This window comes from Geotrypetes seraphini, chromosome 8 (genome assembly GCF_902459505.1).
Source record: "Geotrypetes seraphini chromosome 8, aGeoSer1.1, whole genome shotgun sequence".
Lineage (NCBI taxonomy): Eukaryota > Metazoa > Chordata > Amphibia > Gymnophiona > Dermophiidae > Geotrypetes > Geotrypetes seraphini.
In genome coordinates this window covers 108,655,935-108,681,901 of record NC_047091.1, presented here as the reverse complement: position 1 = coordinate 108,681,901, position 25,967 = coordinate 108,655,935, and the positions used below count along the sequence as shown (strand labels likewise).

The window sequence follows — 25,967 nt, the reverse complement described above, 5'->3', positions numbered from 1 at the left end:
GAGAGTAAAGTCTAGAGCAGAAGTGGAGCAGTTTGTGGTAGTGCGAATAAATCCACTTGAGGAGTACCCCATTGTGTAACGATGGACTGAAGAATTGTCGAGCTGAGTGTCCAGTAAAGAGGCTGAAGAACTCTGCTGAGGTTGTCTGCCAAGGAATTATGTTTGCCCTGTATGTAGACTGCTTGCAGAAAAAGATTACGGGTGGTCGCCCAAAGCCAAATCTTTTGAGCCTCTTGATAAAGGGGAAGAGAGCTTGTTCTTCCTTGCTTGTCGATGTAGTACATCACTACTTGATTGTCCGTACGGAGGACTTGGTTGTTCAGGAGAAGTTGGAAAGCTTTTAGTGCGTAATACATCGCTCTAAATTCCAGCAAATTGATGTGAAATTTGCATTCTTTGGAAGTCCAATACCCCTGCGTTTGAGGGCCGCTCATGTGTGCTCCCCAGGCATAGGGAGAAGCATCCGGCATGAGTACCTGGTGATGCGGAGGAAGATGGAAAAGAAGACCTCTGGATAGATTGGAAGAGGTCATCCACCAGTGGAGCGACTGCAGAAGAGATGAGGTTACAGAGATATGCTGCGAGAGTGCATCTGTTGCCTGACACCTCTGAGAAGCTAGGGCCCACTGAGGAGTGTACTGTGAAATTGCAATGTAGCTAGTGGGGTGACTTGAACCGTGGAGACCATGTGGCCCAGAAGAAACATCACGCATCTCACAGATTGTTTGCAGCTGAAGCATCTGTTGACACAGATGAAGCAAGGCAGCTTGGCGATCTGGAGGAAGAAACGCCCTCATGAGAGTAGTATCCAGAATAGCCCCGATGAACTGAAGACATTGAGTTAGTTGGAGGTTGGTCTTTGGGAAATTGATTTCGAAGCCCAAGGTTTGAAGGAAAGAAATGGTGACAGCTATCACCAGGGTCACCTCCTGAGACGATGAAGCCTTGATCAACCAGTCGTCCAGATAAAGAAACACCTGAAGACTCTGGGATCGGAGGGCTGCTGCCACCACAATCAACACTTCGTGAAAACTCTTCGAAAAGATGCAAGGCCGAACGGAAGAACTTTGTACTGGTAGCGACGACGACTGTTTTGAAAGTGAAGATATCTCCTGGAAGCTGGATAAATTGGTATACACTTCCCCCTCCGTATTCACGGTTTCCGTTATCTACAATTTCAATTATTTGCGATTTTCTGCCAAAAAAATAATTTTCATTTTTTGGGCTATTTTAAGCCCTGTGAGCCCCCCCCCCTTAAGCCTTACCTGGTGGTCTAGCGGGTTTTCGGGCAGGAGAAATCTTCCCACGCTCCTGCCCCGTGCAGATCGCTCACAGGAAATGGCTGCCTTGAGCTCCCGTCGTAGTTTCGAGAGAGACGACGGGAGCTCAAGGCAGCCATTTCCTGTGAGCGATCTGCACGGGGCAGGAGCGTGGGCAGATCGCTCCTGCCCGAAAACCCGCTAGACCACCAGGTAAGGCTTATAGGACTTAAAATAGCCGGTGCGTAGTAGGGGTTAGGGGCAGATCCAGCCCAAATATTATTTGCAGTTTTTTAATATTCATGGGCCGGCTCTGCCACTAATCACCGTGAATATGGAGGGGGAAGTGTATGCATGTAAGCTTCCTTGAGGTCCAGAGAGCATAGCCATTCGTTCTGAGCCAATAGGGGATAAAGGAGGGCAAGAGAGAGCATTCAAAACTTCTCTTTGACAAGGTATTTGTTGAGAGCTCGGAGATCCAGGTTGGGTCGCAGATCTCCTGTTTTTTTGGGGACCAAGAAATATCAGGAGTAACAGCCTTGGTCGTGTTGAGAGGGAGGAACTCCCTCGATGGCATTGAGGAGGAGATTGAACCTCCTGGAGAAGTAGAGAGGACCGTGTCAGATTTAAAGCAGACTTTTTTGGAGGATGGTCTGGATGAAGGGTGTGAAAATGAAGGATATACCCTTGACGAATGATGTTGAGGACCCAAAGATCTGATGTAATGAGCTCCCAGCAATTGATGTAAAATCTGAAGACGTTCCCCTATGGGTTAAGGCAGAGAAAGTAGCAGAGGAACTCTGGCCATGCTCTGAAGGAACATCAAAAAGGCTGTTTAGGTTGTCGACATGGCTGTTGTTATTCATGAGGCTGGGTAGGTGCCTGAGAAGTAGACTTGACAGCATATCTGCATTGGTAAGAGGAAGAAGGCTTAAAAGGTCGAGCAGGTGGAGGCTTCTTTTTGGTCTTAACCAACCCATCCCATCTGGTCTCCTGAGCGGACAGTGTCAGTGTAAGCTCTAAAGAGATCACCAAGGCATTGGGCATTCGCCAGACGGTCCTGGTATTTAACGTCAAGGTCTGAAACACGCAACCATGCCAAACACCTTATCGCCACCGACATAGCTGCTGCTCTAGATGAGAGTTCGAAAGTATCATAAATAGATCTCACCATGTACTTTCAAAGTTACAGAGAGGTAGAGATCAGAGATTGAAATTTCTTGGCTTTACGTGAAGGCAGATATTACTGAAGCAATGAAATTTGCTTAAGAAGATACTTCATATAAACAGGAAAAGAAAAAAGTATAATTGGATGCTCTGTTTGACAACATTGAGTTTTGGTACAGACATCTCCCAAACTTGTCCACTGTCTTACCCTCTCTACCAAGAGTAGCGGACGTGTATACACTCACCTCAGAGGATTTCTTCAAAGTGGACTCAACAACGAGAGACTCATGGGGTAATTGAGACTTATCAAAGCCGAGCAAGGGTACCACTTTATAAAGAAATTCCAAACATTTAGGAGCCACTGGCACAAAGAGAGGAGTCTCCAGGTTTTTTTTAGAAAGTTTCCTTCAGAAAGGCATGGAGTGGAAGCTTTAACAGTTCTTTAGGAAGAAGATCATAATCAAGTGTGTCCAAGTACTCCTTGCTGTATTTGGAATCAGCCCCCAACGAAATATCCAGATCAAGTGCCATCTGCCGCAAAAATCTGGAAAAGAAAAGTTTCTCTGAAGGAGAAGAAGCTCTGGTAGGTGAACGTCTAGGTGACCCAGAAGCAGAGGAGTCCACATCAGTAATAGATGGCATTTTAGGCTCAGTATCTCCCAATAAATCTGAATCTCTGAAAGAATGAGGTCGGTGTCAACGGCTCAGTGTCGAAGTCTCCAAATGTTTGGATTTACTGGAAAGACTTTGCCTGACTGTGCCAGAGTAGCCTCTCGAAATGTGGCCGAGGAGTCTCGGTGCCGAAGTGGAATGCTCGAGTCCTGGGTCAAAAATGTTGGCACTGGTGGAGTAGCATTAAGAGGAGTGGTCAGTGCCATGAGCAACTCAGACCGGACCGGTTCTTGGAGGGTGCCGTGCTTGCTAAAAAGTGAGCCGGCGCCAAGAGGGTAAAATGCTCTCTTATCAACTCCCGAAAGAAGATTGTCAATTTTCTGCTTAAGGGAAAGTGCTGGTACCATTTGCTTCTTTTTGGCCTGTACGGATGACTGATCAACATGGTCCGGGTATGATGAGGCCAAAGAGGAAGTACTCACCGATATCGGAGCCGTGCATTTACGGGACTTAAGCGAGGTCGGCAGGACTTGACTCACTGCAGCTTCGACCTACATCCCAGAAGGGATAGTGGAAGGCTTCTTAGCCAGCTTACCCAGAGTGAGTTGTGACACCAGAGTCAAAGTTGGTGGATCCACCCTCGGTGCGGTCTTGGTCGGTGCAGACAGTGTTGGAGATGAACTGGGCTCCGTGTCCATTGTGGCACCGAACAATTGTTTTTGTTGAAGCAACCGATTGTTTAGAGTGTGCTTCTGAAGAGACGAGCAGCGGGAGCAGGAGTCAGCACGGTGCTCAGGTCCCAGACACTGCAAGCACCAGCTGTGAGGGTCGGTTACAGAAATGGTCCAAGCAAAGCGATTGCACTTTTTGAAACCCGTCAGTGGACGGGACATGTACGGGAAGACAGCCATTGACAAATCGAACTCTATGGCGAAAAGAGTCCATAAGGCCCCACTGGGCCGAAGCCTGCGACAGCAAAGTAAAACAAAGACAGATTTTTTTTTAAATACAAAAAAATGGAATACAAAAAACGAAAGTACTGTGACAAAAAGTCACAATCCACGAGGGAGGGAAGGAAAGCGCGAGAAAAAAATTCAACAGGTGTTGAAAAATGCATCTTTCTCGCTCCGTGGAAACTAAAAAAAACTGAGGAACCGCGCGCCTATGTTGGGCGGGAAGGCACTCACGCATGTGTAGTGCAGGCTTATTGCGAACTTTCTAAACTTAAAGTTGCGATTCACTTTTCAAGTATCCGTACCAGGGCTCCTTCAGTGACGTCACCCATCAATGAGAATATGCGCTGCCTGCTTGTCCTGGGATGGGATAAAACATCTGATACCATCCATACAAGCCTCGAATAGTTTTATACTGAATTTATTTTATTAAAGTATGAAAAGAAATATTCTGTACAATTGTCATTTTATAAATCAAAGTTCTGGCTGCCGAACTAGAGAAAGATCTTCAGCTGGCAGGGCTTTGTTTATAAATGTTTATCAATACAACTAATATACTACTTTATTCTAAAAGCAAAAAAAAAAAAGAATATAATTTTTTTTCTACCTTTTGTCTGGTTTCTGCTTTCCTCATCTCCTCATGCAATTCTTTCCATCCACTGTCTGCCTTATCTCAGCCTCTTCCATATGCTCTGTTACTGTGCCTCTCCCTTCCATCTCTCTCTCCACCCCCATCCCCCTGAATTGGTCTGGCACCTATCTTCTTCCCTTCGCTCTCCCCATAGTCTGGCATCTGTGTCTTCTTCCCTTCCATCTTTCCTTCCCTCCCCCAAGTGGTTTCTAGCATCTCCATCCTCCTTTCCTTCCCTCAGATCTGGTATCTGTCTCCCCAATCCAGCATGTGCCTTTTTTTTCTTTATCCCCTCCTTCTATCCTATTCCCTTTCAGTGTCTTCTCCCCACTCTCTCTTCCCCCATTTCCCTTCAGCATCTTCTCCCCACTCTCTCTTTCCCATTTCCCTTCAGTGTCTATTCCTCTCACCCCACCTCCTCTCTCCACTTCCCTTCAGCATCCTTCACGTGGTCACTCAACTAGCATCTAATAAATTGAATTTTTGAACTGAACTTATTGATTAGATGCTATTTGACTCTACGGAAAACTTATTTGATTTTTCACTTATTATTTTGATTTTGCATTTATACACTTACACACTGAAGGGTCCAGGATGTTTTACAACTTATTACCTGTTTGGGTAAATGAGAACAACTTGCCTAAACAGGGATTCCTGGGCAGAGTTGTTAAGTCTGAGGACCCCCTATATACATTTAAAAATTGGCCGTTATATTACTTTGAATAATTATATTTAGTTTTCCATAGCCTCTCATTTTGAAAGATTTTTCTATTTACTTTATCTACTTATCTTTCTGTCTCGGGTTTGTTGGTATAAAGATTTAAAAAGTGACAGTGTGGATGACGTCATCCCACATACAAATATAAAATGTCTGTCTGTTCTTGTAGAACATAACTCACCATGACTGACAACACACAGAAATGTGATCTGCTCCCTGTAGAATCTCAAGCCACTCCCTCTTGTGTTGGAAACAGGGAGGACAATTTACAGTGGTACAATAATTTAAACATTTTCATGCGAGAGATGTACTATTTTAGAGGAAAAACTACATTGAATCATTTGATCAAGTCACTGTCCAATTAGGAAGCTGTTTTGCTACATCTATCCAATCAAGAATGCAGAACTAAAGGATAATTTCTAATCTGCTAAACAAAAAATTTCAATCATTTGTCACATTTAAGGAATACTGAACATTTTTCTAGGAGAAAAGATATGGGTATCATTTTGAAGACTCTAAGCAGCCTCATTCAGCAAGAAGAGGCGAGGCAGAAGAGCTGGAGGAGCAAATCTCACTCCATGCAGAAGAGAGGGGTTCAGGGGAAGACTCACGTGCGCTCCTGGTGCTTGGGGTCCGGGAGGGCTTGTCAGATCGGAAGGAGGCAGCAGCTGCTTACATTAAAAAGTAAAATAAATGTAGACCAAAAGTTAACAAGTTGTAAAAGTATGTTAGAAGCATAAAAGACAGTTGTAGTTTTATAACAATTCAAACAAAAAATACAATTCCAATAACTTTAGTCCCCTGCGCAAAATTTTAATTTAATCCATGCAACAGTTTGTGGTCTAGACAGATATACCATTTAACAGATGCTCTTGTGTTAGGGAAATGCCACCTTGCTTGTTGACATAGTCTAAGATGACCCAGTTGTCAGTCTTTGAAGATTTACAGCGCCAAGAAAATAGCATAGATATTTAAGTGGTTTTATGTACAGGGATATCTGTTCTGATACCTTTGGTACACACGAAGGACATGTGTGTTCCATCCAATTATGAAAGCAGTAGTCATGAGAGATAGTGTACAGTGTGACATTTGAAGTAGGTAACCCTTGGAAAGTAACAGTCAGGAGATCTCTAGACAGTGACTTATGGATAGAAGTTAATATTGGTCCTAGCGGAGACTGAGGTACCAATGAGAGCACATACAATATATGCAAGTCTAGCAAAGGGAATATTGTGGTTTGTGGTTCTTATGTGCCCTAGGACCTTTACAATTTTGATCATTTGTAAAGGAGAAGTTCTGTAACCTTGAGCATAGTGCTTTATAGTTTTCTTCTTAATTTCTAGAAGATACCCTTCTGGCTATCCATGAGTTCAGGAAAGCACTAATATCGGAAAATGACCTGACAGAGCACCTGATTGAATTTGGTCTTGATAAGTGACCTGAGACAGTGGAGTAGGAGATCGTGGCCCAAAAGTACATGCATCTTAATAATAATAATTTTATTTTCTTGTATACCACCCCACCAGCAGTTCTAGGCTGTTCACAACAGAAGAACTGAAACATTTCAGTTAAAAAATACAATTTCAAAAAAACACAACTATTATAACTAGTACATCCATTAGATACAGCATCAGATAAAAAGTACATTTAAAATAGAGAGCCTAATAAAAATACCTTCTTAAAAATATCAACATTCTTGTTTATCAAATAGGTGAGATTTCAAGAATTTCCTAAATGTAAGATAAGAATAAACTTGAACAATTAGCGGACTCATCCAGGAGTTCAACTTCCCCGCCTGATATTCCAATGTCCTGTCCATCAAAGCCTTATAGCGACAGGCCCTTGGAGTAGGGAAGAGGAACATACCTGAATTTCTGGTACATTTTAATGAATTAAACAGTTTCAGGTAAGATACCAAATAGGAAGGTAATAAACCAAAAAGAGCCTTATAACAGATACACCCAAACTTTAAAAAATACTCTGGCCTCAAAATGCAGCCAATGCAGTCTAGCATAAAAAGAACTAACATGATCATACTTCTTAATACCAAAGATTAAATGCACTGCTGCATTCTGAACTAATCGAAGCCTTAATAAAATATTTTCTGGTAGCCCCAAATAAACAATATTACAATAATCCAGAGTTGACAGTACAGTAGGACTGGACCAGCAACTGAAAGGACTCTAGATCAAAATACTTCTTAATGGTCCTCAATTTCCACAAAATTGTATAGTTTTTTTAAATTAATGAATCCGTATTCTCCTTAAAAGTTAAACTACGATCCAGAATTATTCAATTGAATAGTTCTTTTCTGAATTTTATCGTTAGGGCTAGCCAAAAAAAACAAAACTTTTTTTTTTCAGAATTAAGCTTTAGTCTGAACTGTAGCATCCACAATTCTACCTTTTCCAAAACGTTAGAGATTTGAGTAATCAATTCATTCAAAACAATCTTATAGGGGAACAAAATAGTAATGTCATCTGTGTGTGTGGTCTGGCCAGACACACGTCAGTCATACAGATTATGGGAAGTTGGTGTGTCTGCTTTGTGAAAGTAGGTGCCTGCTATTGCTAAGCACTTGGTAAATACTTTAGATCAGTGTTCTTCAACCTTTTTACACCCGTGGACCAGCAGAAATAAAAGAATTATTTTGTGGACCGGCAAACTACTAGGACTAAAATTTAAAAAACCCGTTTATGCTCCATCTCCGCGAGCTCAGTCACCGCAAACCATCTGATCCCATCTGCACAAGCCGCAATTATGATTTTATATTGAACGTATTTTATTAAAGTATAAAAAGAAACAATATTCTGAACAATTGTGATTTTATAAATACAAATATACAGAGCACGGACCAACAAAACCCCTGTCTCCCCTCCCCTTCACATATATCCTCTACTATCAAGAAAACTGAACAAGCCAAGTTATTATAGAATGCTACATAGAAATATCATGCTAACAGAATACTGCAGTCCCCAGTTATGTCTCTAGCAGGATATATATTTCAAATCTGATATATTCTAATGACAAAATAGAAATAAAATTATTTTTTCTACCTTTTGTTGTCTCTGGTTTCTGCTTTCATCTTCTTTTCACTCTTTTCCTGCCAGCATCTGCCTGTTCCATCCAATGTCTGCCCTCTCCCCCTTCCATATGTATCTGACTTCTTTCTATGCCCCTCTTCCCTGTACATCCAGCCTGTTCCTCCTCTCTCCTTTTTACATCATTCATTCCAGCTTCACTGCCTTCTTCATTTTTATCTCTCCTACACCAGATCTAGCATCTTTATCCCTCTCTCATTTCTCTGCTGACCCCCTTTCCAGCATCAATGTCTCTCTACTTTCTCATTCCTCTTTCTCCCCTTTCCCTCATCTGATCTCTCCATTCCACCCTGACCCCCTTCCCCTCCTGTAATCTCCCTGCCAGCTGTTTCCTTCCTTTTTTCTTTCTCCCTTCCCTCCTCCCTCTATCCAACATTAACTCTTCCCATCCCTTTCCCTCCTCCCCTCCCAGCAACATCTCTCCTTCTTCTCCCTTCCCTCCTCCCTCTATCCAACATTAACTCTCTTCTCTTCCCATCCCTTTCCCTCCTCCCCTCCCAGCAGCATCTCTCCTTCTAACTCTCTCCAAGTCCAGTAACAGCTCTCCCTTTATCCAGCAGCTTCCCTGCCTCCTACAGTGGCTGTCTCCCCTTCCAGCAGCTCTCAGTACTTGCCTGCAGGAAGTTGCCAGTAAATCACTGCCCTGGCAAGTAGGAGAGCTGGTGGGAGGGGAGGAAGTCACTGTGAAGGCTCCCCAGGATCTTGCTCGCACACGCTGACCATCTCCCTCCACCTGCACCTGTATCTGCAGCTCTCTCCATTCTACTTGTAACTTCCCCACGGCCCTCTTCAGCAACTCGGCAGGGGCGGCGATCAAGACAGGCTGCCGACATCGGGACCTTCACTCTCTGAGTCCCGCCTATTTTGTTTCAACTTCCTATTTCTGAACAGGCGAGACTCAGAGAGGGAAGGTCCCGACGTCGGCAGCCTGTCTTAATCGCCTGAGGCTGGGAGGAACATTAGTGAGCAGGAACCGCAGTCGGCAGGAAATTTAACTGCCGACTTGATCTCGCCAGCCCTGCGCGGACCGGCAGAAATTTTCTGCGGACCGACACCGGTCCGCGGACTGGTGGTTGAAGAACTGTGCTTTAGATGATGTCAATTTGAAATTAAGGATTCCCACTGGCAATGATGGCTTTTAAATGTAAGCACCAGTAATGAAGATGGATGGCTAAAGAGTCTTTTAGATCCAAAGAAGAAAGCCAGTCACATGGGGTTGTTGAAGGATAATGTGACCAAAAATTCAATTTTGAACTTTTGCTTCTATAGGAATTTGTTGAGGTCTCCTAGAGCTAGAAAACTTCAGATTTTGTCAGAAGCAGCAGAACTAATAGCTCACCTGAGGAGAAACTAATTCCACTGCATGAGCTTTTATAAAGATTCCAGTACCAAAGCAAGGATCCCAACATTTTGGTAAACATGGAAGTTCATCTTCAGCAGGTATGGCCAGTAGGAAAAAGGAGGTATTGATGCCTCTGTATAAGTCTCTGCTGAGACCTCATTTAGACTATTGTGTACAATTCTGAAGGCTGCACCTTCAAAAAGATATTAAAAGGATGGAGATGGACTAGACAGGGGTCTCAAAGTCCCTCCTTGAGGGCCACAATCCAGTAGGGTTTTCAGGATTTCCCCATTGAATATGCATGAGATCTATGTGCATGCACTGCTTTCAATGCATATTCATTGCGGAAATCCTGAAAACCCTACATGATTGCGGCCCTCAAGGAGGGACTTTGAGATCCCTGGACTAGAGGAAGGCTACTAAAATGCTGTGTGGTCTTCATAATAAGGTGTAAAGATCTCAATCTGTATACTTTGGAGGAAAGGCGGAAGAGGGGAGATATGATAGAGACATTTAAATACCTATGTAATATAAATGTGCATGAGTAGAGCCTTTTTCATTTGAAAGGAAACTCTGCAATGAGAGGGCATAGGATGAAGTTAAGAGGTGATAGGCTCCAGAGTAATCCGAGTCTAGGGTGGGAGAGATGAGCCTGCACATAGTACTGAGGACCTAAAAGCAACATTTTTACTTGTGCTGCTATGGCCTCTGTAGAATTTTGTGAAACTATGAAGGGAAGACCAGTTCGCTGATCTAAAATCTCCTCAACTGTTCTTGCTTCTGCCCAAGAGGAGGTCACTCCTCTTGTTGAATGTGCCTTCAGTAAGATAGGCCATTGCCAAACAGCACCTGTCCCCTGAAGGAGAGCCTGCTCGGTGTTGCTTTAGGAGGTCAAATCAATTGCCTATTGTCTGATCCAAAGCATACGATGGGGCGGAAGATTGAAAATGCTAAGACCTTCTTCATGACTGATTATATCATAGAGTGTATCCACTATGTAGTCTATTCTCACCAACGTAAGCTGAGGTAGGGGCTGAGAGTACATCAGGCTTTGATTTTGTTGCCTATGACGACAGGTGGCTGCATCCTTAACCCCTAAGGCTAAAGCTTCAAAATGTCTCCTGAGGACCATATCCACTATGCAGTCATGTGGATCCTTTAAAACCATGCCTCCCTCTCTGGGTAGGGAAGTGCATTTGGTCACCTGGGCTATCCATGGGATACAGTTTAACCATTGTTTTATCCAACCTCGGGGAGCCTTCAGGGGTCTCTCAGTGCTCTGTGACTAGGATCCTCATGTCTGGATGCCATGGAACAAATATGGCTTGAGCCCAGACCCGCTCACAGGAGAACACCAGGAGGACATGATTTGCAGAGGGTCTATCTTTAGTTCTTGGAGGAATTCGGTAATGATATTCAGTAAAGCAGTGGACTTAAGTCAGTGAACGGAGGAATCGTCTCCCAAGTCTACTGCCTATAGCGCCTCCTGGTCCTTTTGATGGTAGGCTGCTTCTATCAGGGAAGCTTCACCTTGGGTCAGTAAAGGGATCGAATTTGATTTTAAGTCCATTCTTCCAAAGGAGCTCAGAACATGTTACAAATCAGGAACTCAAGCATTTTTCAATCTGTCCCGGTGGGCTCATAGTCTTATCTAATGTTCCTGGGACAGTGGAGGATTAAATAACTTGCTCAGGGTCACAAGGAACAGCATGGGGTTTGAACCCACAACCTCAGGGTGCTGAGGCTGTAGTTCAAATCATTACGCCACACTCTCCTCTTCCTCAGAGTCCCTATCTGATGGACCATCATAATCCAGAATAGCCTCTGTTCTCAGGGAAGAAGCACTCCGAGTCTCCAGCGAGGTCTGCATATTGGTCCGCTCCATGGACCTCACCAGTGGATTTCTGCCTTATGCATAAGCCTGCCAGAGAAGATGAATAAACTTGGGGATAAAGCCTTGAGAGGGCAACTCTCCTTACCCCTTACGGTGGAGGAAACACCTCTTCTTTGGTGCTCAGGGGTGCTGTCCCAGGGCTCCAGAAGGTGTTTCACTCCCCCCCAATGGGACCATCTGCCATGCTCCAGTCCTAGAGGAGGGGCTAAGCCCAAAGCTCCCGCCCCTCCATTCTGTGCGGTACGTGGCGCAAAGGTGCTTTGCAGCTGCCCATTCAATGCAAATAAAGCAGTTACTTACCTTAACTAGTGTTATCCAGGGACAGCAGGCAGATATTCTCACATATGGGTGACGTCATCCATGGAGCCCTGGTATCGACCCTTTAAAAGTGCATTACCACTTTAAGATTTTTAGAAAGTTCATAATTGCCCGCACTGCGTGTGAGTGCCTTCCCATCCGACATAGGCTCGTGGTACCTCAGTTCCATAAGCAAGCTAAGAAGCCAACCAGGGGATGTGTGGGTTGTGAGAATATCTGCCTGCTGTTCCTGGATAATACCTGTTACAGTAAGTAACTGTGCTTTATCCCAGGACAAGCAGGCAGCATAGTCTCCCATGTGGGACTCCCTAGCTTACTAGAATGGGATGGAATGAGTGTTGTGAAGTCTTATTGGTGCCCATGCTGGTCCCGAACAATTTCTCCTGTTGAAGTTTATGGCTTTTAATTAAACGCTTCTGCAGGGTAGAACTCTTGAGCACAGGATTCCACCCAGTGTTCAGGCCCAAGATACTGTATGCACCAACTATGCAGGTCAGTGACAGAAATTGGCCTTTGGCACCAACAGCGAACAACCAAACCCACCCACCCACCCCCAAACACTGAAAAATAAAAAAATAAAGGGAGCAGATCAGAATGACACCTTCATGATCACCTGCAGAAGAACTGAAGAGGGCAGCAGAGACCAGGAAGGATGAGGAGGAGGAGCTGAAAAATTGTGATTGACATCTTCTGCAGTATGCTTGCAAGCATGCATGGACAACCCTATGGTTCAACAAGCCATCCCAGTTTCACTGGAAATTTGATTATCCCCACTCCTTACAGGTGGATTGTCAAAAACTGTGGGTTACTTTTGCAGAATCTGTGGCATTCTTGGTAAGGGTGTGCAGGCTGATGCTGCTATGCTAGTTGTGGGTAGGATTGGCATCACCTTTAAAGGATAATATGTCTATGTAAAGAGTTGCTTCTTATAAGTCAACTACTCCCTTCTGAAGGATGCTGGCTAGTCACTAGTTAGAGCCAATAGTTCTCATTCAGATGAAGAATCTTTTTTCACCAAAAAGATTCTCCCTTATGGAAGTATAAGAAAGACCGTCACGAAGCCTCTGAGCCAAGAGACCCAAAGCCATGCTGTTTTCCATGTGGTGATCGTTCATATGAGGAAGGCTAGCAACATAATTGGAGTCAATGTGATGATAACCACACTCCTGTAAATCTAAGGATAAAGTGAGAATGGTTTTCTTGCCAGTCCTTCTGGATAAGTGTGGGTCAGATTAGCTAACTTTTGCACAATGGAATGGGTTGTAATCTAGGATTTGCAGCTGATGAGCTGCAGTCAAGTTTTGCATGGTGCCCTGATAACACCTTTTATCCTCTTCTCTAGGATTTTGTGTTCTTTCTTAGGCAGGATGCTGATCTGCATTCTGAAGATTTAGGACTTCTTCAGAGGCACTCAAGATAATGTGAATTGATAGTGAACTGTGAGTGAAGTGTTCTGATGCAAAGTGGACTTTGTATTTTATGTCCTGATGTCTGGAAGTTGCTTGAGTTGTGAGTGGTGTCTGCCTAATTTTGAGATAGAGATCTCAGAGGACCGAGTGGACTGATTAGTCCAGTGGTCTAAAACTCAAACCCTTTGCAGGGCCACATTTTGGATTTGTAGGTACTCGGAGGGCTGCAGAATGACAATTTTGCATGAGGTAAAACTCTTTATAGTTTATAAATCTTCCCCTCCCCTCCCCCAAAGGCCTGCATGTTTTCCCCTTCTTTGCAGCATCCTCCAGCTTCCCCTCTAGCCTCCCGGTCTTAGTTTCATCTAATTACTGCAACCTGCAGAGAGAATCGCAGGTGATGTAGCATTGCTTGCAGGCTGCCATCGGCCTCCGCAGCACGTTCCTTCTGCCGCAGTCCCACCCCTCCTCTGACATCAGGGGCAGGATCGCGGTAGAGGGAACGTGCTGCTGAGGACTGACGGCAGCCTGCAAGGATTGTTACAGCACCGGCAATCCTCTCAGCAGGCTGTGGTAATTATCTGAAGGTAAGAATGGGAGGCCGGGGGGAAGCTGGAGGATGCTGCAAAGAACGGGCAGCACTAGTACAGACCGTGGGTCTGTACCTGGCGGGTCGCATGTTTGATACCACTGGATTAGTCTATATCCCCACTTAAGTGTGCCGAGACACTGAATAGTATTGATGGCTTATTTATTGATTGCAGTTGAGTAACCTTCAGCGACAGTATCGTGGAAATTGTCCACAGGAAACTGGTTATGGTTCATATTGGAGATTGTAGTAGCAGCAGCCCTGAAAAAACTAAGGGCTAATAGTGCATCATCTTGATCTTGGGAAATAAGAATATAAGAATGGTCATACTGGATGTTATTAACCTCAGAGATCCCAGATGTAGTCAGCAGCTCTATAACAGATAGGCATAAGAGGCACCACTTGAAAGCCCTGCCAGAATGTCTTGGAAACTGGGGTTTAGAGGCTCAGGGCAAGGATCAGAAGTGGGTTGTGTTCATCTTAAATAGAACTGTACTGAAATAGTTAAGTGGCCGCCCAGAAGGGTAGAGATTGAAAAGGACATCTCAGGTGGTAAGACAGGCATAGAAACATAGAAATAGACGGCAGATAAGGGCCACGGCCCATCAAGTCTGCCCACTCCAGTGATCCTCGCTATCTATCTTTGCGGATAGATCCCACATGCCTATCCCATCTGGCCTTAAAATCCGCCACACTGGTGGCCTCAATAACCCGAAGTGGAAGACTATTCCAGCGATCAACCACCCTTTCAGTGAAGAAGAACTTCCTAGTGTCACTGTGCAGTTTCCCGCCCCTGATTTTCCACGAATGCCCCCTTGTTGCTGCGGGACCCTTGAAGAAGAAGATGTCTTCTTCCACCTTGATGCGGCCCGTGAGATATTTGAATGTCTCGATCATATCTCCCCTCTCTCGACGCTCCTCGAGTGAGTAGAGCTGCAAATTCCCCAACCGCTCCTCGTACGGGAGCTTCCTGAGTCCCGAGACCATCCTGGTGGCCATCCTCTGGACCGACTCCAGTCTCAGCACATCCTTGCGGTAATGCGGCCTCCAGAATTGCACACAGTACTCCAGGTGCGGTCTCACCATGGATCTATACAGTGGCATAATGACTTCAGGTTTACGGCTGATGAAACTCCTGCGTATGCAACCTATGATTTGCCTTGCTTTGGATGAAGCTTGCTCCACTTGGTTTGCCGACTTCATGTCTTCCCTGACAATCACTCCCAAGTCTCTTTCTGCTACAGTTCTTGTCAGGATCTCGCCATTTAGGGTGTAGATCTTGCATGGATTCTGGCTTCCCAGGTGCATGACTTTGCATTTTTTGGCATTGAAACTGAGTTGCCAGGACCTAGACCAGTGCTCCAGCAGAAGTAAGTCATGCACGTCTGCCATTGCTTTTTTGTCTGTTGTGCTTTTGCTCACTACATTGCACAGTTTGGCATCATCGGCAAACAATGTTATTTTACCTCGAAGCCCTTCTGTCAGGTCTCTTATATAGATGTTGAACAAGATCGGGCCCAGGACGGAGCCCTGTGGCACTCCACTTATCACCTCCGACATCTCGGAGGGAGTGCCATTCACCATCACCCTCTGAAGCCTACCTCCAAGCCAGTTCCCAACCCATTTGGTTAAAGTGTCGCCCAAACCTAAAGAACTCATCTTGTTCAGCAACCTGCGGTGTGGCACGCTATCAAATGCTTTGCTGAAATCCAGGTAGACGATGTCCAGGGACTCACCAACATCCAGCTTCCTCGTCACCCAGTCAAAGAAGCCGATCAGGTTGGATTGGCACGATCTCCCCTTAGTAATCCATGTTGGCGGGGATCCCGCAGATTCTCCTCGTCCATGATCCTATCCATTTGGTGTTTGATTAGGGTTTCCATTAGTTTGCTCACTATTGAAGTGAGACTCACTGGTCTGTAGTTTGCCATCTCCACCCTGGAGCCTTTCTTGTGTAGTGGAATGACGTTAGCCGTCTTCCAGTCCATCGGGACGTTACCTGTACTAAGGGAGAGATTAAAGAGCGCGGATAGTGGTTCCGCCAAGACATCTCCCAACTCCCTGAGTACCCTAGGGTGTAGGTTGTCAGGCCCCATTGCCTTGTTGACCTTGATTTTTGACAGCTCGCAGTAGACGCTGCTGGGTGTAAATTTGAAATTACTAAACAGGTCTACTGATTTAATCCTTGTATGTGGTTGAGGGCCGATTCCCGGCACCTCGCGGGTGAAGACTGAACAGAAGTATTCATTTAACAGTTGGGCCTTTTCCGAGTCCGTCTCCACATGGTCTCCGTCTGGTTTTCTGAGTCGTACTATCCCACCCGAGTTCTTTTTCCTGTCACTAATATACCTGAAGAAGGATTTATCTCCCTTCTGGATATTCTTTGCTAGAGACTCCTCCATGCTGAATTTGGCCTCTCTAACTGCCGCTTTGACGGCTCTTGATTTGGTCAGATAATCTACTCTGGAGTCCTGTGTCCCTGATTGTTTGTAAGAGATGAATGCTTTTTTCTTCTCTTTGATGAGGTCTGAGATCTCCATAGAGAACCACTGTGGCTTGTTGTTCCTACTCCGTTTGCTTACTGATTTAACATAGCGGTTTGTTGCTTCCTGTATGGTGGTTTTCAAAGTTGACCACATTTCTTCCACGCTGTCGGTATCTGCTTGGGTTTGTAGCGCCTGGTGAACGAAGTCTCCCATGTCCTGGAAGTTTGTGTCCTTGAACTTGAGAACCTTGGTCAATGTGGTAGATTTCGTGAAACCTTTCCTGAGATTGAACCATATCATATTGTGGTCACTGGAGGCCAAAGTTTCACCCACTGAGACCTCTGTGATACTTTCTCCGTTGGTAAGTACCAGGTCTAAAATTGCCTGATCCCTTGTTGGCTCAAATACCAGTTGCCTGAGTCCTGCTCCATTCAAAGAGTTTAATAGCTTCCTGCTGCTGCCGGAAGCAGAGGAAAGCGTGACCCAATCCACATCGGGCATGTTGAAGTCACCTACCAATACTGTGTCCCCCCCGCAAGGTGATATTCTCTATATCTCCGATTAATTCCAAATCTAGGTCTTCTTGATGTTTTGGGGGTCTGTATACCACGCCAAGATACAGGCATTTGTCCTTCCCTCTGGCCAAATTTACCCAAAGGGATTCCCCAGTGTACTGTACATCTGTGATTCTGGTGACCTTAATGTCATCTTTAGTATATAATGCTAAAGGCATGGTCTGGCTTGTGGGAACTGCACAAATTGACAGTGGCTTTTAATTTTTTTTTTGCTTCGTGGTGCAGGAATTCTGTTCTGGTCTAGCAACAGGGGCTGACCTTTTAGATGTTTTGTGCAGGTGTTTGTCAGAGCGCCCTGCCCTTTTAAGAGGACTGTATTTTCCCAGGTTGAGTTTCAATGCTATTGGATCTTTGTGGTCTTCAGATCTAATGGAGTCTGGGCAGCCTTGGGAGCAGGAGCAATATGGAAAATGAGGAAGCTTGCAGCACATTTGTCTTAGCCCTGCTTCTGGCACTTAAAGGCCACAGTTTCAGCAGTGTCTGGAATCTGTGATAAAGCAGCTGCCCTTAGTGGAATTGGCACTGGGGAGCAACTGGAGTTGTGTGAACTGTGCTTGTTTTTCACTTTGGGAATGCTGGAACTAGGATAGTTTAATATCTCTTGCAGTGGATTTTGTTTCCATGGATGTCAAAGCCAAGCCTGCTGAGAGAAAAGTGTACAATGTTGCCCTGCAGCCAGAAAAACCCACCATGGATACCTAATCAGTGTTAGGCATCCTTCCTGTTCTCTCTACTCTGATCATGCCCTCATTTTGCTAAAGCAGAAGAGGAGGCAAACAAGAGCCTTCCAAAGGATTCCCTAGGATATGAGAGAAAGCCACAAGGAATCATTAGGGTGAAGCCCCCCATTAGTGCAGCTGCATGCACCCTCACTACCAATGCCAAAAGGAAATCAATCACTGGAGAAGCAAGGAAAATGTGTACACAGTGTGTGTCCTTTGGCTACAAGGTCTTCAGCTGGCCCATGTCAAACCTTGCAATTTAATTTGTGGGTCTGAAATCATAACATTGGTCATCTGTGTTAAAAGCCCATCCAATCTGTCTTGTCTTACTTTTTCTAAAAAGATCCCCCTTCACTATGTCCTTTAAATGAACCTCTCAGCTCTGTTGCTCCCACCACCCTCAGTTTCTTGCATGCCCATTAATCAAGCCCCTCCCAAACACAAACTTCCACACTGACTTTCTTTAGGCAATTCGTACTGAAAGATCTTAGCTTATTCCTCAGAAGCAATTTCTACCTCTAAGCTGCCCATGAGTTCTATACTTGGAGTTTTTAAATGTCATTTTAATTAGGGTGTGCATGTGCAGCAATCCCACTGTCCAGTCGTGTGATCTGCTTCCACCAGACAATGAACCTTACCAGTTTTATTTAATCATACTAGGTAGGTATTATCTACCACGCACCTGGAGGTTCTCTACCTGGTGCTCGGACAGAAGCATTGCAGGAAAATCCTCCATTAGACTGGTTGGCTTCTCCAAAGTCATAGGTCTCTCTGGGTTTTGGTCTGTACTCTCGCTTGGGTCTAGATGATGCTTCCCTTATCCTTTAAGATAACAGATCAAGACATGTCTTTAACAAGAAGTTGTATAGAGAGTGTTAAATGAGAAAGTATGAACACAGGACCACGATATAGCTTAGGGATCCAATCTACACCAAACCAATCAAAATATCAGTACAAAACAATCAAATTTTTCTCTCCTTGGCATCAAACCCTCAAAATTATACATGAAGACAAAGCTTTAGTGGCAGAGCAAGGACTAGAACTTAGATCAAACACAGATCTGTAAAACCTATTTAGGTATATCATACCTTTAAGGCTCACAGACAGATAACAAAAGTTTCCATATATGTTTATTAGATTGATATACCACTTTCTGTGGTACAACATGGTTAACATATTATATACAAGTACTTTTTCTGTCCCTATTGGGTTCACAAGGGAATATTAGGTTATTATCTCAATAAATCTTCTTTCCAGTACACTGGTAAAGTTGTCTGGACTATAGATTTATTCCTACACTCATGGGAAACTTGCAGAAGACATCAAACAGATTCTTTAGTTCTGCCTCCTTGTATCATGGGCAATGCCCTTCTGCCTCAGTTTGTACCAAAGCAATGGATAACTTCTAAATAGGAGAAACAAGGAAGACATAGGAAACTCCCTGACAATCAATTTTGTTCTGCTCTGCAATCAAAACAAGTAATTAATCAAATGGAAACATACCATAAGCAAGGTGGAATATAACCCACCTACCTGAGTACAACCAGCACTAACATTTATATAGCTCTCTATTAGAAGCAAGAAGTGCTATCATATCACTCTTTCATCTTTGTTAGATGGACATCCCATGAGCATTTCTTTACCTCTTGGCTGCCCAAAGGTCTGGAGAAGGGCGGATGTGGTCCCTCTCCACAAAAATGGAAGTAAGGAAGAAGTAGGGAATTATAAGCCAGTAAGTCTGACTTCTGTGGTAAGCAAATTAATGGAAACGCTTTTAAAACAGAGAATAGTTAAGTTCCTGGAATCGTGTGGATCACAGGACTGGAGGCAACATGGATTCACTAGAAATTGGTCTTGTCAGACAAATCTGATCAATTTCTTTGACTGGGTGAACAGAGAATTGGATAGAGGATATGCGCTAGATGTGGTGTATTTAGATTTTAGCAAAGCCTTTAACAGTTTTCCACAGACGTCTAATAAATAAACTGAGTGCCCTTGGGATGGGTCCCAAAGTGATGGGCTGGGTCAGAAACTGGTTGAGTGGAAGGTAACAGAGGGTAGTGATCTATGGAGAGCGCTCTGAGGAAAGGAATATTACCAGTGGTGTCCCTCAAGGTTCTGTTCTTTTTAACATTTTTATAAACGATATTGCTGAAGGGTTGTCGGGTAGATTGCCTCTTTGCGGATGATACCAAAATCTGCAATAGAGTAGAGTAGACACGCCGGATTGTGTGAACAACTGTCCAATGAGATATGCGGTGTGCTTTTTTTTTTTTTTTTAATTCTTTATTCATTTTCACTTCAATTAACAAGTATACAATATGATATCTTATAATATACAAAATCACTTGTACATTCTTAACCATAAATCTTAAATACTTTAAATTACCCCCCCATCCCATCCCTCCCAGCTCTCCCCTATATCAATAAAATTCATTCATATATGTATTATATCCCTTCTTATTATAAAATTTCAAACATTTAAAGGTGTCTAATCATTTGAATATTCAATCAATGGCCCCCATATCTTTTTAAACCTATCATAATTCCCATTCTGTAAAGCAAGAACTCTTTCCATTTTATATGTATAACATATCTGAATTCCACCAAAAGGTACAGTTAAGTCTTGTATAGTCTTTCCAATTTCTAATGATGTGTTGAATGGCAACTCTGTCAATATTAATAATAATTTATTGTTAGATATTGAAATTTTGACTTTTAAACCTCATTGAAGTACCAAATAAAATTGTGTCATATGACAAAGGCAACAAAGTTTTCTAATAGCAAATTAATTTGGTGCCAAATTGATTTCCAAAAGGCATTAATACAAGGACAGAAATAAATTAAATGATCTAAAGTCCCTGCAATCCTTATTACAATGCCAGCATCTATTAGACCTAGAAGTATCTACTTTTTGTAAACGAACTGGGGTCCAAAACACTCTATGCAATAAAAACAACCATTGTTTGCCTCATAGATGCCAACACTTGTATACTTTAATCTCCAAGACCAAATTTGTGGCCATTGAGAATGCAGAAATTTGGTGCTTGATCTCAATGCTCCAAATATCCCTCAACCCATGTTTTCTTTTTTTTATTCAGATATTCATTAAGTAATTTATACCACTTTGCGACTTGGTGACCCAAGAAATCCGCCTGAAAGCAAAGGAATTCCAAACTATATTGATTGTTAAGATTCTTCCATTCAGGGAACCCCTCCTGAATAGCTTGCTTCAACTGCAACCATCTAAAATTTTGTGTCTTATTTAAACCATATTTATGTTGCAATTGTGAAAAAACTAGCATCGAACCATTTAAATAATATCATTCAAAGTACGAATACCTCCAATAACCCATTGCTTCCAGCCGAATTGACATCTGCCAATTTTAATCTTGGAGTTCAGCCAAATGGATTGATGTAATGATTTAGAAATTGGAATAGGTGTCAAATTACTAATATAACGTAAAGTTTTCCCAGGTATCAACCAATATTTTATTCTCTTTATATCTTCTAGGTATTTTTATACTAAGCAAATGAACCAGATGTATAGGAAACAGGAGTCGCCATTCTAAATATAACCAGTCTGGGACATTCTCCATGAGCCCTGGGAGGATCCAATACATACCCTGACGTAGAATATAGGCTTGATGATACCTATAAAAATTTGGAAAATTTATCCCCCCCCTCCGAAATTGATTTTTGTAAAGATACTAATGCAATTCTTGGTCTTTTACCCAACCAAACAAATTTCGTAAGAATACCATTCAATTTTTTATAAAATGACCCCTGAAAAAAACCCGGTATCATACTCATTTGATAGCAAACTACAGGCAATATCATCATTTTTATAGTTTGAACTCTCCCCCACCATGATAAATGCAACGGATTCCATTTTTCACACATTTCTGTTACTTTTTTCAATAAAAGTTTTTCATTCTTCTTTACTGTGTCTTCAATATTGTTTTTAATAAAGATACCTAAATATTTTAAACCCTCATCTTTCCAGCAAATAGAAAAAGAATTAAATAATCCCTTGACACAATGAACATTAAGCGGGAGAACTTCAGACTTACTCCAATTAATCTTATATCCTGAAAACTTTCCAAATCTCTCTATCAATTCAAGTAAGCATGGAATGGTGGTCTCTGGATTTCTCAAATAAAGCAGAATATCATCCGCATAAGCAGAGAGTTTATATTCCCAATTCGAATAAGGAATACCCTGTATCTCCCTTGCCTGATTAATAGCAATTAACAGGGGCTCCAAAACAACATCAAAGAGCAATGGAGATAAGGGACAACCCTGTCTAATTCCCCTTCGCAAGTCAAATCTGTCTGATAAACTATTATTAATGTATAATCTTGCACCAGGAGAGCTATACAGCGCCTGAATCATTTGAATAAAACCAGATCCCACCCCAAACCATTCTAATGCTTGATACATAAAATTCCACTCCACTCTTATCAAAAGCCTTTTCTGCATCTAGAGAGACCAAGAAAGTTGGATCATTCATATTTTTTGTTAAATTTAAAGTATGAAAAGCCAATCTAGTATTATGAGAAGAATGTCTCCTTGCAACAAATCCTGTTTGGTGAGTATCAATAATAAAAGGGAGAGCTTTTGCCAATCTTAAAACCAATAATTTAGCAATAATTTTCCCATCCACATTTATTAATGAAATAGGCCTGTAGTTTGAAACCAAAGTAGGATCTCTGTTTGGCTTTGGCAAAACAATAACCAACGAATCTGCCATAGTACCTGAAATACAACCTTTAGTCAGTTGATATTGATATAAATTTAACAACTGTGGTAAAAGGTTAATTTGAAATGATTGATAAAATTCTACTGTATAAACCCTCACCACCTGGAGCGGATTCCAGCTCTAAGAGACCTCAATGCTGTTTCTAATTCTTTTAGAGATATAGATTCTTCTAAACTTCCTTTTATATGTTCAGGAATTTGTGGTCCATTAATTGAGTTTAAAAATTGTCTACCATCTTGTTCTTTGTTTCTATAAGTCTCTGAAGAATATAATTCCTTATAGAAGCCAAAAACTGTTTGTAAAATATGCTCATTTTTTAGTATATGATTCTGCTTTGTTATCTTTTATTACAACAATCTTTGTTTTCCTTTTTTTTTGCCTTAAGATAATTTGCTAATAATTTCCCAGACTTATTTGAATTTCCATAATACTGAGCTTGCTGATAAAATATATCATTCCTAACAAGCTTTGAAGATAATTCATTATATTTGGCTTTAGCTTTTAACAAAATTTGTAATGTACTTTGTTCCCATTTATTAATTAATTTATTTTCTAGAATTTTAATTTTTTTCCAAATCATAAAATTGTTTTTTATTTTGTTTTCTAACATGCGCTGAATATGAGATAATATGACCTCTCATTGTTGCTTTAAATGCATCCCATAACACCTCACTATTAATATCACCAGAATCATTAAATTGAAAAAACTCAATCATTTTTGATTTAAACTCTTCAATAAAATTTAAATCTGCAATCAAAGTATTATCAAACCTCCATATCGGCTTTACCTCAACTTGTTCATCTAATTGTAATTCAATCCAAACACCACTATGATCAGATAAAATGATAGGATCTATGATGGCTTTAGTCACTTTCTGAGCTAATTTATTTGAAACAAATATATAATCAATTCTTGAAAAAGACTTATGAACTTGTGAACAAAAAGAAAATTCCCGATCATTAAAATGAAGAATACGCCATATATCTATTAAATCACAAGATTGAGCCAAATTATCTAACCCTAATGATTTTATAATTTTACTTGGACTTTTATCCACAATCGGGTCCATTACAGCATTGAAATCTCCAGCCACTACCAAATTGGAAGCAGCCAGTGGTAATAATAATTGTTGTATACTTTTAGGAGCATATAGATTAAACAAATCAAGGGTATTATTTCCCATGCTCATTTTGACATGCACCTACCTACCCAATGGGTCAGCAGCAACCATCTGAAAATTTGCTAAACATTTCTTACTTATTAATATAGCAACCCCCGCCTTTTTCCCATTTGCTGGAGCAAAAACACATTTTGAAATCCATCCTCCTTCCAGCTTCCTAGATTCATTAAATGACAGGTGTGTCTCTTGAATGAAATATACATCAGAGTTCTGCTTTTTAAGGAAATCTAACATTTTCTTTTTCTTGATCATATGATTGAGGCCATTTACATTTAATGAAAAAAATTTAACCATCATTCAACTAAAAATTTATTCCAATAATAATATACATTTTTAATTTTTATAGAATTAGACACCAGCACTATCTTAATTTCTAATAATAAATAAATTAAATATCCATTCCCTTTATTCCCAAAATTCATCATTAAACATATTATTAAACACCCCCCAACCCCATCCCTCCCAAACCCTCCCACCATTTGGTAACACTTGTAACGCACATAGGATATGTAACCCCTACACTCCCCCTAGGCAATGTTTAAAACGTTTCATCTTTGTCAGAATAAATAAAAATATATTTGTTTTTGTGTTTTTTTTTAATAGCCTTATCTTAATTCATTTAATTAAAAAATTAAATACTCCTATTAAAGTAAAATTCATAAACCTTTATATTTGATCAATTCTTAACTCAAAATCAATTAATTACCCACATATACTGTCCTTTACCCCATTATAATTATATTATCAATCATATTTAATATAATTGCTCCCTAACTCATAATTTTAAATAGAAAAAAATTAATCAAAGAAATAACTTATACAGTTAATGAAATCACATTTCATAAACGTAAATCTTATAAAATCAAGACAACACGCTTTGCATTCTTAAATTCATACTCAATTTCCTCTAATTCATTAAATCCACTGCCTCATTAATAATATCCAACCAAATTTTAAAAAGATTCCATTAAACAAATGACACATAACATTTATGTCATCCTTCCATCCTCATATCCTGACTTTCATTCAAAAGAAAAATACTGAAAAGAACACAAATAAATAAACTCAGACCAGAAATATCCAAGAAAAGCAATAGACTCTCTTTAGACTTAACAAAAGCTCAATAATAATATAACTTTAAAATTGTTAATCCTCTTCATTTCTTCCTTCTTCTATTTCTAAAATAATCTATCTGGAAATCAGTCCATCCTCTTTATATCTTCTTTCTTCTTTTCCTGAAATAACATATCTGGAAATTAATCAATCTTTTTCATTTATTCTTTCTTTTATTCCTGGAAACACTTCACATAGACATTGGCTCCGAGGTGGCAAGGAAACTTTTCAGTTTTTCTGGATCCTCAAAGTAAAGTGACTTATTTCCAGAGGAAATTCTCATTCTTGCAGGATAGTATAAGCCATATTTGTATCCTTTCTCTTTCAACTGCGCTCTGAGTTGAAGAAACTGCTGTCTTACAGCCACAGTACTTTTTTCAAAATCCGGCAAGAATATGAGCTTAGAGCCTTTGTAGTTTAAATTTTTATCAGCTTTTGCTAAGCTCAATATTTCAAATGCTTGACTGAACCTCAGAAGTTTGAAAATCAGAGGTCTAGGCTTGGAGTTATTTGCTGACCGTTGGAAAGGAATCCTGTGTGCTCGTTCAATTTCTAGGGGGTACTTAGTGTTCAGCTGCAGCAGCTTTGGGAGCACATTCTCCAGGAACTGAACCAGGTTTCCCCCCTCCAAATTTTCTGCCAGTCCAAAAATTTTAATGTTCTTTCTTCTGCCACGGTTCTCATAGTCCACCAGCCTTTTCTGTAACTCTTTGATGATTTTATTATCTTCCTTAGCTTGACCAGCAGTTAGTTCCATCTAATCCATCCTGGATTCTAAAACTGTCATTCTTTGAGAAGCAGCCTCTAACTGCCTGTTAATGTTTTAACACTTCTTCTTTTACATCTAGAATGCTTTCTGTATTCTTCTGGATCTGTTTTGAAATTTTTTTAAGTTCAGCCATTATGTCTTTTTTCCCTACTTCTTCTTCCTCAGGAAGTGGGGCTTTTGCCGCCGCTACTAAATCTTGCTTGAGGCGCTTTGCCGTGCCGGATGTCGCAAAAGCAGCCTCAATTTTCCCCTGGCGTGTGCTGGTCATCTTCTCACACCACCCGGACGACAAAAATTTAATTTTTTGGCAAAAATGTATTATAATAACCGCTGCCTGGCTATCAGAGCTCCACGATCACACTTCCA

At 41.6% G+C, this 25,967-nt stretch overlaps 1 protein-coding gene across 2 annotated transcripts in view; it reads right to left on the bottom strand.

Moving 5' to 3' along the window:
• The window catches only part of SH3GL1 (SH3 domain containing GRB2 like 1, endophilin A2), a 118,392-nt gene that overhangs the window by 9,375 nt on the left and 83,050 nt on the right, over positions 1–25,967 (bottom strand). For both annotated transcript variants that reach the window (XM_033954413.1, XM_033954414.1), the window contains exons 8-9: positions 18,459–18,598; positions 5,952–6,008 (exon numbers count right to left, since the gene is read on the bottom strand). In XM_033954413.1, coding sequence (XP_033810304.1) covers positions 5,952–6,008; positions 18,459–18,598 — 197 coding nt within the window. The remainder of the gene's footprint in view (positions 1–5,951; positions 6,009–18,458; positions 18,599–25,967) is intronic.